Genomic DNA, 13,818 nt, shown 5'->3' with positions numbered 1-13,818 from the left:
TTATTATTACATTCATTATTCTACTCTATTTATTATTACATGTATTATTTTCCTGTATTTATTATTATTATTATTACATTTATTATTCGACTATTTATTATTACATGTATTATTTTCCTGTATTTATCATTATTATTACATGTATTATTTTACTCTATTATTATTAAAAGGATACATAAGCACGTTTACATTGAAGAAGATGAGAATAATGATTTAATCAGAGTTGGACAGTTATCTTAAATGTGAGCTTGATGTAAATATTCAAAAGCATTTAACCTACCGATGCCTCAATTAATGTAATTTTTTGGTATCTATTTTTATTTCTGAAATTTCCCACCCTCTGGACAGTCTTATCTTAAATGTGAGCTTGATGTAAATATTCAAAAACATTTAACCTACCGATGCCGCAATTAATGTAATTTTTTGGTATCTATTTTTATTTCTGAAATTTCCCACCCTCTGGACAGTCTTATCTTAAATGTGAGCTTGATGTAAATATTCAAAAACATTTAACCTACCGATGCCTCAATTAATGTAATTTTTTGGTATCTATTTTTATTTCTGAAATTTCCCACCCTCTGGACAGTCTTATCTTAAATGTGAGCTTGATGTAAATATTCAAAAACATTTAACCTACCGATGCCGCAATTAATGTAATTTTTTGGTATCTATTTTTATTTCTGAAATTTCCCACCCTCTGGACAGTCTTATCTTAAATGTGAGCTTGATGTAAATATTCAAAAACATTTAACCTACCGATGCCGCAATTAATGTAATTTTTTGGTATCTATTTTTATTTCTAAAATATCCCACCCTCGGCTTATATTGGAGTCAACGTTTCCCCATTTTTTTGTTGTAAAATTAGGTGCCTCGGCTTATATTTGGGTTGAGTATATAAGGTATTTATTTATTTATTTGTATCTTGGCTTTTTCAGAGGCGTCTTTCTCTCACTAATTCAGAAGCACTTTCCTTCGACCAAGCGGAAAAGAGAAAGAGGAACGGGCATTAAAAGGAAACGTAAGCGCCTTATGCATTTCAAAGTTTTCTGCTTGGGCGGTGATGGCACGATCGTTGGCATAGATGAAATTCTGTCCCTTGGCTGGTCATTTGTGTAAATATTGAACATGGATAGAGCAATTACAGATTTTCCTGTAATAGGCAGTAAGAGCACCTAAAGCTTCTGTTCAAGCATTTCCAAGCTCTCTGCTTGGGCGGTGATGAAAAGATCGTCAGCGTAGATGAAACTATTTCCCTGTAATAGGCAGTAAGAGCACCTAAAGCTTCTGTTCAAGCATTTCCAAGCTCTCTGCTTGGGCGGTGATGGTGAAATCGTCAGCGTAGATGAAACTATTTCCCTGTAATAGGCAGTAAGAGCACCTAAAGCTTCTGTTCAAGCATTTCCAAGCTCTCTGCTTGGGCGGTGATGAAAAGATCGTCAGCGTAGATGAAACTATTTCCCTGTAATAGGCAGTAAGAGCACCTAAAGCTTCTGTTCAAGCATTTCCAAGCTCTCTGCTTGGGCGGTGATGAAAAGATCGTCAGCGTAGATGAAACTATTTCCCTGTAATAGGCAGTAAGAGCACCTAAAGCTTCTGTTCAAGCATTTCCAAGCTCTCTGCTTGGGCGGTGATGGCGAAATCGTCAGCGTAGATGAAACTATTTCCCTGTAATAGGCAATAAGAGCACCTAAAGCTTCTGTTCAACCATTTCCAAGCTCTCTGCTTGGGCGGTGATGAAAAGATCGTCAGCGTAGATGAAACTATTTCCCTGTAATAGGCAGTAAGAGCACCTAAAGCTTCTGTTCAAGCATTTCCAAGCTCTCTGCTTGGGCGGTGATGGCGAAATCGTCAGCGTAGATGAAACTATTTCCCTGTAATAGGCAGTAAGAGCACCTAAAGCTTCTGTTCAAGCATTTCCAAGCTCTCTGCTTGGGCGGTGATGGCGAAATCGTCAGCGTAGATGAAACTATTTCCCTCTAATAGGCAGTAAGAGCACCTAAAGCTTCTGTTCAAGCATTTCCAAGCTCTCTGCTTGGGCGGTGATGGCGAAATCGTCAGCGTAGATGAAACTATTTCCCTGTAATAGGCAGTAAGAGCACCTAAAGCTTCTGTTCAAGCATTTCCAAGCTCTCTGCTTGGGCGGTGATGGTGAAATCGTCAGCGTAGATGAAACTATTTCCCTGTAATAGGCAGTAAGAGCACCTAAAGCTTCTGTTCAAGCATTTCCAAGCTCTCTGCTTGGGCGGTGATGAAAAGATCGTCAGCGTAGATGAAACTATTTCCCTGTAATAGGCAGTAAGAGCACCTAAAGCTTCTGTTCAAGCATTTCCAAGCTCTCTGCTTGGGCGGTGATGGCGAAATCGTCAGCGTAGATGAAACTATTTCCCTGTAATAGGCAGTAAGAGCACCTAAAGCTTCTGTTCAAGCATTTCCAAGCTCTCTGCTTGGGCGGTGATGGCGAAATCGTCAGCGTAGATGAAACTATTTCCCTGTAATAGGCAGTAAGAGCACCTAAAGCTTCTGCTCAAGCATTTCCAAGCTCTCTGCTTGGGCGGTGATGGCGAAATCATCAGCGTAGATGAAACTATTTCCCTGTAATAGGCAGTAAGAGCACCTAAAGCTTCTGTTCAAGCATTTCCAAGCTCTCTGCTTGGGCGGTGATGGCGAAATCATCAGCGTAGATGAAACTATTTCCCTGTAATAGGCAGTAAGAGCACCTAAAGCTTCTGTTCAAGCATTTCCAAGCTCTCTGCTTGGGCGGTGATGGCGAAATCGTCAGCGTAGATGAAACTATTTCCCTGTAATAGGCAGTAAGAGCACCTAAAGCTTCTGTTCAAGCATTTCCAAGCTCTCTGCTTGGGCGGTGATGAAAAGATCGTCAGCGTAGATGAAACTATTTCCCTGTAATAGGCAGTAAGAGCACCTAAAGCTTCTGTTCAAGCATTTCCAAGCTCTCTGCTTGGGCGGTGATGGCGAAATCGTCAGCGTAGATGAAACTATTTCCCTGTAATAGGCAGTAAGAGCACCTAAAGCTTCTGTTCAAGCATTTCCAAGCTCTCTGCTTGGGCGGTGATGAAAAGATCGTCAGCGTAGATTAAACTATTTCCCTGTAATAGGCAGTAAGAGCACCTAAAGCTTCTGTTCAACCATTTCCAAGCTCTCTGCTTGGGCGGTGATGAAAAGATCGTCAGCGTAGATGAAACTATTTCCCTGTAATAGGCAGTAAGAGCACCTAAAGCTTCTGCTCAACCATTTCCAAGCTCTCTGCTTGGGCGGTGATGAAAAGATCGTCAGCGTAGATGAAACTATTTCCCTGTAATAGGCAGTAAGAGCACCTAAAGCTTCTGTTCAAGCATTTCCAAGCTCTCTGCTTGGGCGGTGATGGCGAAATCGTCAGCGTAGATGAAATATTTCCCTGTAATAGGCAGTAAGAGCACCTAAAGCTTCTGTTCAAGCATTTCCAAGCTCTCTGCTTGGGCGGTGATGGCGAAATCGTCAGCGTAGATGAAATATTTCCCTGTAATAGGCAGTAAGAGCACCTAAAGCTTCTGTTCAAGCATTTCCAAGCTCTCTGCTTGGGCGGTGATGAAAAGATCGTCAGCGTAGATGAAACTATTTCCCTGTAATAGGCAGTAAGAGCACCTAAAGCTTCTGTTCAAGCATTTCCAAGCTCTCTGCTTGGGCGGTGATGAAAAGATCGTCAGCGTAGATGAAACTATTTCCCTGTAATAGGCAGTAAGAGCACCTAAAGCTTCTGTTCAAGCATTTCCAAGCTCTCTGCTTGGGCGGTGATGGCGAAATCGTCAGCGTAGATGAAACTATTTCCCTGTAATAGGCAATAAGAGCACCTAAAGCTTCTGTTCAACCATTTCCAAGCTCTCTGCTTGGGCGGTGATGAAAAGATCGTCAGCGTAGATGAAACTATTTCCCTGTAATAGGCAGTAAGAGCACCTAAAGCTTCTGTTCAAGCATTTCCAAGCTCTCTGCTTGGGCGGTGATGGCGAAATCGTCAGCGTAGATGAAACTATTTCCCTGTAATAGGCAGTAAGAGCACCTAAAGCTTCTGTTCAAGCATTTCCAAGCTCTCTGCTTGGGCGGTGATGGCGAAATCGTCAGCGTAGATGAAACTATTTCCCTCTAATAGGCAGTAAGAGCACCTAAAGCTTCTGTTCAAGCATTTCCAAGCTCTCTGCTTGGGCGGTGATGGCGAAATCGTCAGCGTAGATGAAACTATTTCCCTGTAATAGGCAGTAAGAGCACCTAAAGCTTCTGTTCAAGCATTTCCAAGCTCTCTGCTTGGGCGGTGATGGTGAAATCGTCAGCGTAGATGAAACTATTTCCCTGTAATAGGCAGTAAGAGCACCTAAAGCTTCTGTTCAAGCATTTCCAAGCTCTCTGCTTGGGCGGTGATGAAAAGATCGTCAGCGTAGATGAAACTATTTCCCTGTAATAGGCAGTAAGAGCACCTAAAGCTTCTGTTCAAGCATTTCCAAGCTCTCTGCTTGGGCGGTGATGGCGAAATCGTCAGCGTAGATGAAACTATTTCCCTGTAATAGGCAGTAAGAGCACCTAAAGCTTCTGTTCAAGCATTTCCAAGCTCTCTGCTTGGGCGGTGATGGCGAAATCGTCAGCGTAGATGAAACTATTTCCCTGTAATAGGCAGTAAGAGCACCTAAAGCTTCTGCTCAAGCATTTCCAAGCTCTCTGCTTGGGCGGTGATGGCGAAATCATCAGCGTAGATGAAACTATTTCCCTGTAATAGGCAGTAAGAGCACCTAAAGCTTCTGTTCAAGCATTTCCAAGCTCTCTGCTTGGGCGGTGATGGCGAAATCATCAGCGTAGATGAAACTATTTCCCTGTAATAGGCAGTAAGAGCACCTAAAGCTTCTGTTCAAGCATTTCCAAGCTCTCTGCTTGGGCGGTGATGGCGAAATCGTCAGCGTAGATGAAACTATTTCCCTGTAATAGGCAGTAAGAGCACCTAAAGCTTCTGTTCAAGCATTTCCAAGCTCTCTGCTTGGGCGGTGATGAAAAGATCGTCAGCGTAGATGAAACTATTTCCCTGTAATAGGCAGTAAGAGCACCTAAAGCTTCTGTTCAAGCATTTCCAAGCTCTCTGCTTGGGCGGTGATGGCGAAATCGTCAGCGTAGATGAAACTATTTCCCTGTAATAGGCAGTAAGAGCACCTAAAGCTTCTGTTCAAGCATTTCCAAGCTCTCTGCTTGGGCGGTGATGAAAAGATCGTCAGCGTAGATTAAACTATTTCCCTGTAATAGGCAGTAAGAGCACCTAAAGCTTCTGTTCAACCATTTCCAAGCTCTCTGCTTGGGCGGTGATGAAAAGATCGTCAGCGTAGATGAAACTATTTCCCTGTAATAGGCAGTAAGAGCACCTAAAGCTTCTGCTCAACCATTTCCAAGCTCTCTGCTTGGGCGGTGATGAAAAGATCGTCAGCGTAGATGAAACTATTTCCCTGTAATAGGCAGTAAGAGCACCTAAAGCTTCTGTTCAAGCATTTCCAAGCTCTCTGCTTGGGCGGTGATGGCGAAATCGTCAGCGTAGATGAAATATTTCCCTGTAATAGGCAGTAAGAGCACCTAAAGCTTCTGTTCAAGCATTTCCAAGCTCTCTGCTTGGGCGGTGATGGCGAAATCGTCAGCGTAGATGAAATATTTCCCTGTAATAGGCAGTAAGAGCACCTAAAGCTTCTGTTCAAGCATTTCCAAGCTCTCTGCTTGGGCGGTGATGGCGAAATCGTCAGCGTAGATGAAACTATTTCCCTGTAATAGGCAGTAAGAGCACCTAAAGCTTCTGTTCAAGCATTTCCAAGCTCTCTGCTTGGGCGGTGATGGCGAAATCGTCAGCGTAGATGAAACTATTTCCCTGTAATAGGCAGTAAGAGCACCTAAAGCTTCTGTTCAAGCATTTCCAAGCTCTCTGCTTGGGCGGTGATGGCGAAATAGTCAGCGTAGATGAAACTATTTCCCTGTAATAGGCAGTAAGAGCACCTAAAGCTTCTGTTCAAGCATTTCCAAGCTCTCTGCCCTGGGCGGTGATGAAAAGATCGTCAGCGTAGATGAAACTATTTCCCTGTAATAGGCAGTAAGAGCACCTAAAGCTTCTGTTCAAGCATTTCCAAGCTCTCTGCTTGGGCGGTGATGAAAAGATCGTCAGCGTAGATTAAACTATTTCCCTGTAATAGGCAGTAAGAGCACCTAAAGCTTCTGTTCAACCATTTCCAAGCTCTCTGCTTGGGCGGTGATGAAAAGATCGTCAGCGTAGATGAAACTATTTCCCTGTAATAGGCAGTAAGAGCACCTAAAGCTTCTGCTCAACCATTTCCAAGCTCTCTGCTTGGGCGGTGATGAAAAGATCGTCAGCGTAGATGAAACTATTTCCCTGTAATAGGCAGTAAGAGCACCTAAAGCTTCTGTTCAAGCATTTCCAAGCTCTCTGCTTGGGCGGTGATGGCGAAATCGTCAGCGTAGATGAAATATTTCCCTGTAATAGGCAGTAAGAGCACCTAAAGCTTCTGTTCAAGCATTTCCAAGCTCTCTGCTTGGGCGGTGATGGTGAAATCGTCAGCGTAGATGAAACTATTTCCCTGTAATAGGCAGTAAGAGCACCTAAAGCTTCTGTTCAAGCATTTCCAAGCTCTCTGCTTGGGCGGTGATGGCGAAATCGTCAGCGTAGATGAAATATTTCCCTGTAATAGGCAGTAAGAGCACCTAAAGCTCCTGTTCAAGCATTTCCAAGCTCTCTGCTTGGGCGGTGATGGCGAAATCGTCAGCGTAGATGAAATATTTCCCTGTAATAGGCAGTAAGAGCACCTAAAGCTTCTGTTCAAGCATTTCCAAGCTCTCTGCTTGGGCGGTGATGGCGAAATCGTCAGCGTAGATGAAATATTTCCCTGTAATAGGCAGTAAGAGCACCTAAAGCTTCTGTTCAAGCATTTCCAAGCTCTCTGCTTGGGCGGTGATGGCGAAATCGTCAGCGTAGATGAAACTATTTCCCTGTAATAGGCAATAAGAGCACCTAAAGCTTCTGTTCAACCATTTCCAAGCTCTCTGCTTGGGCGGTGATGGCGAAATAGTCAGCGTAGATGAAACTATTTCCCTGTAATAGGCAGTAAGAGCACCTAAAGCTTCTGTTCAAGCATTTCCAAGCTCTCTGCCCTGGGCGGTGATGAAAAGATCGTCAGCGTAGATGAAACTATTTCCCTGTAATAGGCAGTAAGAGCACCTAAAGCTTCTGCTCAAGCATTTCCAAGCTCTCTGCTTGGGCGGTGATGGCAAAATCGTTAGCGTAGATGAAACTATTTCCCTGTAATAGGCAGTAAGAGCACCTAAAGCTTCTGTTCAACCATTTCCAAGCTCTCTGCTTGGGCGGTGATGGCGAAATCATCAGTGTAGATGAAACTCTATCTGTCTCTCCTGGCCATGGCTGGTTGTTTGTGTCAAGGTCCCTCCTCTCCTCCCCAGGGAAGCAGCGGGTCCGCTGTGGCACAAAAGTCCCCAAATCCGCCTACGACCTCTCCAGCACCTGCATCAAGATCAGCTCTGACAGCAGCTCTGACTCGGAGCCGGGGATGGAGAGCGATTTCAACTCTTCCCCGGAGTCCCTCTTCGACAACGACGACGTGATTCTGGTCGAGCGCGGCAGCACCAACGGCCTGGCCTGCGAGGACCGAGGTGAGGACTGGGACGGCATCCACTGGCATGGATGAGAGCTATAATATAACATATCTTTACCTTATTACAGTGGTTCCCAAACTTATTTGGACTACCACCCCCTTTCCAGAAAAAAATAGGACTCAGCACCCGCTGGAAAGGGGGGGCGTGGCTTAGAGGGGTGGGCGTGGCTCCTGCTCAAGAGGGCGGGCTGAGCCTCTCCCTTAGTCCAAGATGCAGGGCTGGGAGGGGAGGTGGGCGGGGCTAGGACTGGGATGGGCGGAGTTACGAGCTCTGAGTCAGGGCTGAGCATCTATCCCTGTCCTGCGGCGCCTTCCAGGACAGAGGGGGCGGGGCTAGAGGAGGGGGCGGGGCCTCTTCCCAAGTACCTGAGAGGGCTGAACCTCTATGCCCCGCCCCCATGTTTTAACAAGCGCCTTAGCCCTGTCTCACGCCCCGCCTCCGCCCCTAAATCCTAAAAGGCCTCTCAGGAGAAATATAGAGGCTCAGCCCTGTCTCTGGCTCTTTGGAAGAGGCCCCGCCCCCGTCCCTGGCCCCGCCCTTTAGTCCTAAAATGCCTCTCAGAAGAGTTATAGAGGCTCAGCCCTGTCTCAGGCTCTTGGAAGGAGGCCCCGCCCCCACCCCTAGCCCCACCCTTTAGTCCTAAAAGGCCTCTCAGGAGAAATATAGAGGCTCAGCCCTGTCTCAGGCTCTTGGGAAGAGGCCCCGCCCCTCCCCTGTGTTTTAATAGGTGCCACCAGGGGGCAGTAGCGCCCACTTTGAGAATCACTGCCTTATTATTATTATTATTATTATTAAGAGCCTGAGACAGGGCTGAGCCTCTATACCTCTCGTGAGAGGCCTTTTAGGACTAAAGGGTGTGGGCGGGGCCACTTCCCAAGAGCGCAAGACAGGGCTGAGCCTCTATATTTCTCCTGAGAGGCCTTTTAGGACTAAAGGGTGTGGGCGGGGCCACTTCCCAAGAGCGCAAGACAGGGCTGAGCCTCTATATTTCTCCTGAGAGGCCTTTTAGGACTAAAGGGTGTGGGCGGGGCCACTTCCCAAGAGCGCAAGACAGGGCTGAGCCTCTATATTTCTCCTGAGAGGCCTTTTAGGACTAAAGGGTGTGGGCGGGGCCACTTCCCAAGAGCGCAAGACAGGGCTGAGCCTCTATATTTCTCTCAGGCTCGTGTGGACAGTGTCGGATTGTGGACTATTTTGGAATCCATCCTCTTTATCTCTCGTTTCAGGCGGCATGTATATGCCAAGTTCCCAGAAGGAAATGCAGGGTCCAGGCACGCTGGAGCACGTGGAGAAGTTGAAGCAGGAGCTCCTGTCCAAAGTGAAGGCACTGGGCAAAGAACTACCTCTGAACACTTTAGATGAACTCATCGATCACTTTGGAGGGCCCGAACACGTGGCCGAGGTCAGTCTATTGATTGATGGTTGTTAGGACTGCATAGAGGACGGAACATTGTATGTTTGGAGCTCACTTCTTCCTTCCTTGCTTCCTGTCTGTGCAGATGACGGGGCGGAAGGGCCGCGTGGTGCGTCAGTCCGACGGCTCCGTCGTCTTTGAGTCGCGGGCGGAACCCGGGCTCTCCATCGACAACGTGAACCTCAAGGAGAAGGAGCGGTTCATGAATGGAGATAAAGTGAGTGATCAACACAGGGATCTGGGCTGGGACAGAAGTCAGAGTTTGGAAAGAACCCCCCACAAATAATAATAATAATAATAATAATAATAATAATAATAATAATAATAATAATAATAATTATTATTATTATTATTATTAACTAGCTGTGCCCGGCCACGCGTTGCTGTGGCAAAGTGGTGGTGGTATTGGTTAAAAGTTGTTGTGGAATTTTTATTTGACGTTATTTGTATTTTTTTAATTAATTTTATTGTAACTTATCTTTTTTATTTATTATATTTTATTATTTTGTTGTATTATTTTTAGTTATTTTGTTATAATATTTTATTGTATTAATTTTTTAGTGTTTTTAATTATTTTTATTGTATTATTTGTATTTACTTTATTTTTTATTCTTTTATTAACACTGGACTGAGTGGGTTGCTAGGAGACCAAGTGGGCGGAGCTTAGCCTTCTAAGTGGCAGCAATTGGATAAAAACAATTATTGCTCTCCCTCTAAGTAGGACTTTATTTTTCTTTTCTTTTTGTTGTCTCAACCTAGAGGCGTGGATGATGGGTTGTGTTGTCAAATTTCGAGGTTGGGGGGCCTGTAGTTTTGTTGTTTTGTGGGTCGCCGTGATGCCATCACTCATTTATATATATAGATTATTATTATGCCAATAACAATAATGGTAATAATATCGGTAATAATATTGATGATAATAATCATAATCTTGATGGTAGCAACAGTATTAATAATAATAGTAATAGTCATAGGTAATAATACTAATGGGCCCCTGATGGCGCAGTGTGTTAAAGCGCTGAGCTGCTGAACTTGCGGACCAAAGGGTTCATTCCGGAGCAGAATGAGTGCCCACTGTTAGCCCCAGCTTCTGCCAACCTAGCAGTTCGAAAACATGCCAATGTGAGTAGATCAATAGGTATCGCTCCGGCGGGAAGGTAACGGCACTGCATGCAGTCATGCCTATGGTTACATGACCTTGGAGGTGTCTACGGACAACGCCGGCTCTTGGGCTTAGAAATGGAGATCAGCACCAACCCCCAGAGTCAGACATGACTGGACTTAATGTCAGGGGAAACCTTTACTTTACCTTTAATAATACTAATAATGATAACAGTCATAATCATAATGGTAGCAACAGTAATAATAATAATAATAGTAGTAGTAGTAGTAATAATAATCATATTGGTAATAATACTAATACTGATAATAGTCATAATCATAATGGTAGCAACAGTAATAATAATGGCAATAATGGTAATAATACTAATAATTATAATAATTATAATTTTAGCAACAGTAATAATAATATTGGTCATAATACTAATAATGATAATCATAATAATGGTAGCGACAGTAATAATAATAATATTGTATATACTTATATACTTATAATATTGATAATACATTAGTCTTATCCAACATTGACTACAAATATGCCTTGGATAATCCAGAACCTTAGATAGGCAAGTGTTGGATAAGTGAGACTCTACTGTATTACATTTATTATTTTTCTCTATTATTGTTGCTACTATTACATTTATTTTACTCTATTTTTATTATGATTAATACATTTATTATTTCACTCTGATATCATTATTATTATTATTATTATTACATTTATTATTTTATTCTCTTATTGTTGCTACTATTACATTTATTTTACTCTATTTTTTATTATGATTAATACATTTATTATTTCACTCTGATCTTATTATTATTATTATTACATTTATTATTTTACTCTATTTATTATTACATGTATTATTTTTCTGTACTATTTATTATTGTTATTATTACTACATGTATTATTTTACCCTATTATTATTAAAAGGATACATAAGGGCATTTACATTGAAGAAGATGAGAATAATGATTGGATCAGAGTTGGACAGTCTTATCTTAAATTTGAGCTTGATGTCAATATTCAAAAACATTTAACCTACGGATGCCTCGATTAATGTAATTTTATTGGTATTTATTTTTATTTCTGAAATTTACCACTCTCTGCTTATACTGGAGTCAATGTTTTCCCAGCTTTTTTGTGGCAAAATTAGGTGCCTCGGCTTATATTCGGGTCGGCTTATACTCAAGTATATACGCTATTTTTATTTCTGAAATTTACCACTCTCTGCTTATACTGGAGTCAATGTTTTCCCAGCTTTTTTGTGGCAAAATTAGGTGCCTCGGCTTATATTCGGGTCGGCTTATACTCAAGTATATACGCTATTTTTATTTCTGAAATTTACCACTCTCTGCTTATACTGGAGTCAATGTTTTCCCAGCTTTTTTGTGGCAAAATTAGGTGCCTCGGCTTATATTCGGGTCGGCTTATACTCAAGTATATACGCTATTTTTATTTCTGAAATTTACCACTCTCTGCTTATACTGGAGTCAATGTTTTCCCAGCTTTTTTGTGGCAAAATTAGGTGCCTCGGCTTATATTCGGGTCGGCTTATACTCAAGTATATACGCTATTTTTATTTCTGAAATTTACCACTCTCTGCTTATACTGGAGTCAATGTTTTCCCAGCTTTTTTGTGGCAAAATTAGGTGCCTCGGCTTATATTCGGGTCGGCTTATACTCGAGTATATACGGTAATTTAAATCCAAGCCTGACCAAGAAGCCATGACATCATGCCTCGTGCACTTGGGTTTCAAGGATTTCTCACAGAGACTCCCAGAATGCCTACTTTATCTATCCTTCACTCCCTCTGTCCAGAGACCTAATCTGATATCAAGGGAAAACTCCCATCAATTGAAGGCTGATTCCCAAGAGAAATGCACAGGACATGTGTTTAGAATTCATTGTTCAAAATTACATTGCCTCTGATGTTAGGTTTGGAGGTAAACGACAGCAGGAAAGCCATATATCATTGGCATGACCTATCTGATCTTTCTCCCGCAGCTTGTAGCAATAATCTCCGAGGCCTCCAGCTCAGGGATTTCTCTCCAAGCGGACAGACGGGTAAAGAATCAGAAGCGGCGCGTCCACATGACTCTGGAATTGCCTTGGAGCGCCGACCGAGCCATTCAGCAGTTTGGTGAGCCAACCCCTTCCCCACGGGGAGGTATCTTAATTTACCGTATATACTCGAAGATAAGTCAAGTTTTTCAGCCCTTATTTATGAGCTGAAAAAGCCTCCCCGGCTTATAATTGGGTCAAAGTCAAGGCCATGTGGCTTGCAATATGTGATCTATTTCTCTCTTCTTGTCCCTTATCAGTGTGTTTTCTTTTGCAAAGCCTCCCTCGCTCTTAACCAAGGGAATATTTTGAAAAGTGAAAGAAGCTCTTGCAAGTCAGGAAGAAGAATATATATACACATATCCATTAATCTTATGAAAGCATTTTCCCCTGAAATATTTGTTAATCTCTGCTACAGATATATAGGCATTTCCCCTGCAAGCCTTTGCAATCCCTATGTACCTTTATATTTGTATCTATCTATCTTATCTATATACATTAATTTTATATATGAATTTTCCCCTCATATGTTTGCAAGTCTTTGCAAATCCTATATATAGATATTTAATGTACCTGTATATCTGTATACATTATTTTATATATGAATCTTCACCTCACATGTTTGCAAGTCTTTGCAAATCCTATACAGATATAATTATCTATATAGAGAGAGATGTCTAGCTAGATATATATGAATATAGATATGTAGGGCTTGCAAATATTGCAGGAGAAAATGCACACACGTACAGAGATTTCTGGATAGATATAAACATAAATACATAGGGCTTGCAAATATTGCAGGGGAAATGCACACACACACAGAGATTTCTGGATAGATATAAACAAATACATAGGGCTTGCAAATATTGCTGGAGGGAAATGCACACACACACACACAGAGATTTCTGGATAGATATAAACATAAATACATAGGGCTTGCAAATATTGCTGGAGGGAAATGCACACACACACAGAGATTTCTGGATAGATATAAACATAAATACATAGGGCTTGCAAATATTGCTGGAGGGAAATGCACACACACAGAGGGATTTCTGGATAGATATAAACATAAATACATAGGGCTTGCAAATATTGCTGGAGGGAAATGCACACACACAGAGAGATTTCTGGATAGATATAAACATAAATACATAGGGCTTGCAAATATTGCTGGAGGGAAATGCACACACACAGAGAGAGATTTCTGGATAGATATAAACATAAATACATAGGGCTTGCAAATATTGCTGGAGGGAAATGCACACACACACAGAGATTTCTGGATAGATATAAACATAAATACATAGGGCTTGCAAATATTGCTGGAGGGAAATGCACACACACACAGAGATTTCTGGATAGATATAAACATAAATACATAGGGCTTGCAAATATTGCAGGGGAAATGCATACACACAGAGAGATTTCTGGATAGATATAAACATAAATACATAGGGCTTGCAAATATTGCTGGAGGGAAATGCACACACACACAGAGAGATTTCTGGATAGATATAAACAG

The 13,818-nt window shown here is 42.3% G+C and overlaps 1 protein-coding gene across 3 annotated transcripts in view; it reads left to right on the top strand.

The window, feature by feature from the left end:
* The window catches only part of sbno2 (strawberry notch homolog 2), a 131,104-nt gene that overhangs the window by 73,605 nt on the left and 43,681 nt on the right, over window positions 1–13,818 (top strand). For all 3 annotated transcript variants that reach the window (XM_062960308.1, XM_062960307.1, XM_062960309.1), the window contains 5 exons: window positions 936–1,018; window positions 7,483–7,692; window positions 8,922–9,097; window positions 9,195–9,326; window positions 12,237–12,372. In XM_062960308.1, the coding sequence (XP_062816378.1) occupies window positions 936–1,018; window positions 7,483–7,692; window positions 8,922–9,097; window positions 9,195–9,326; window positions 12,237–12,372 (737 nt within the window). The remainder of the gene's footprint in view (window positions 1–935; window positions 1,019–7,482; window positions 7,693–8,921; window positions 9,098–9,194; window positions 9,327–12,236; window positions 12,373–13,818) is intronic.

Source organism: Anolis carolinensis, unplaced genomic scaffold (assembly GCF_035594765.1).
Source record: "Anolis carolinensis isolate JA03-04 unplaced genomic scaffold, rAnoCar3.1.pri scaffold_7, whole genome shotgun sequence".
NCBI classification, from domain to species: Eukaryota; Metazoa; Chordata; class Lepidosauria; order Squamata; family Dactyloidae; genus Anolis; species Anolis carolinensis.
This window is presented reverse-complemented; position numbering and strand designations above follow the sequence as displayed.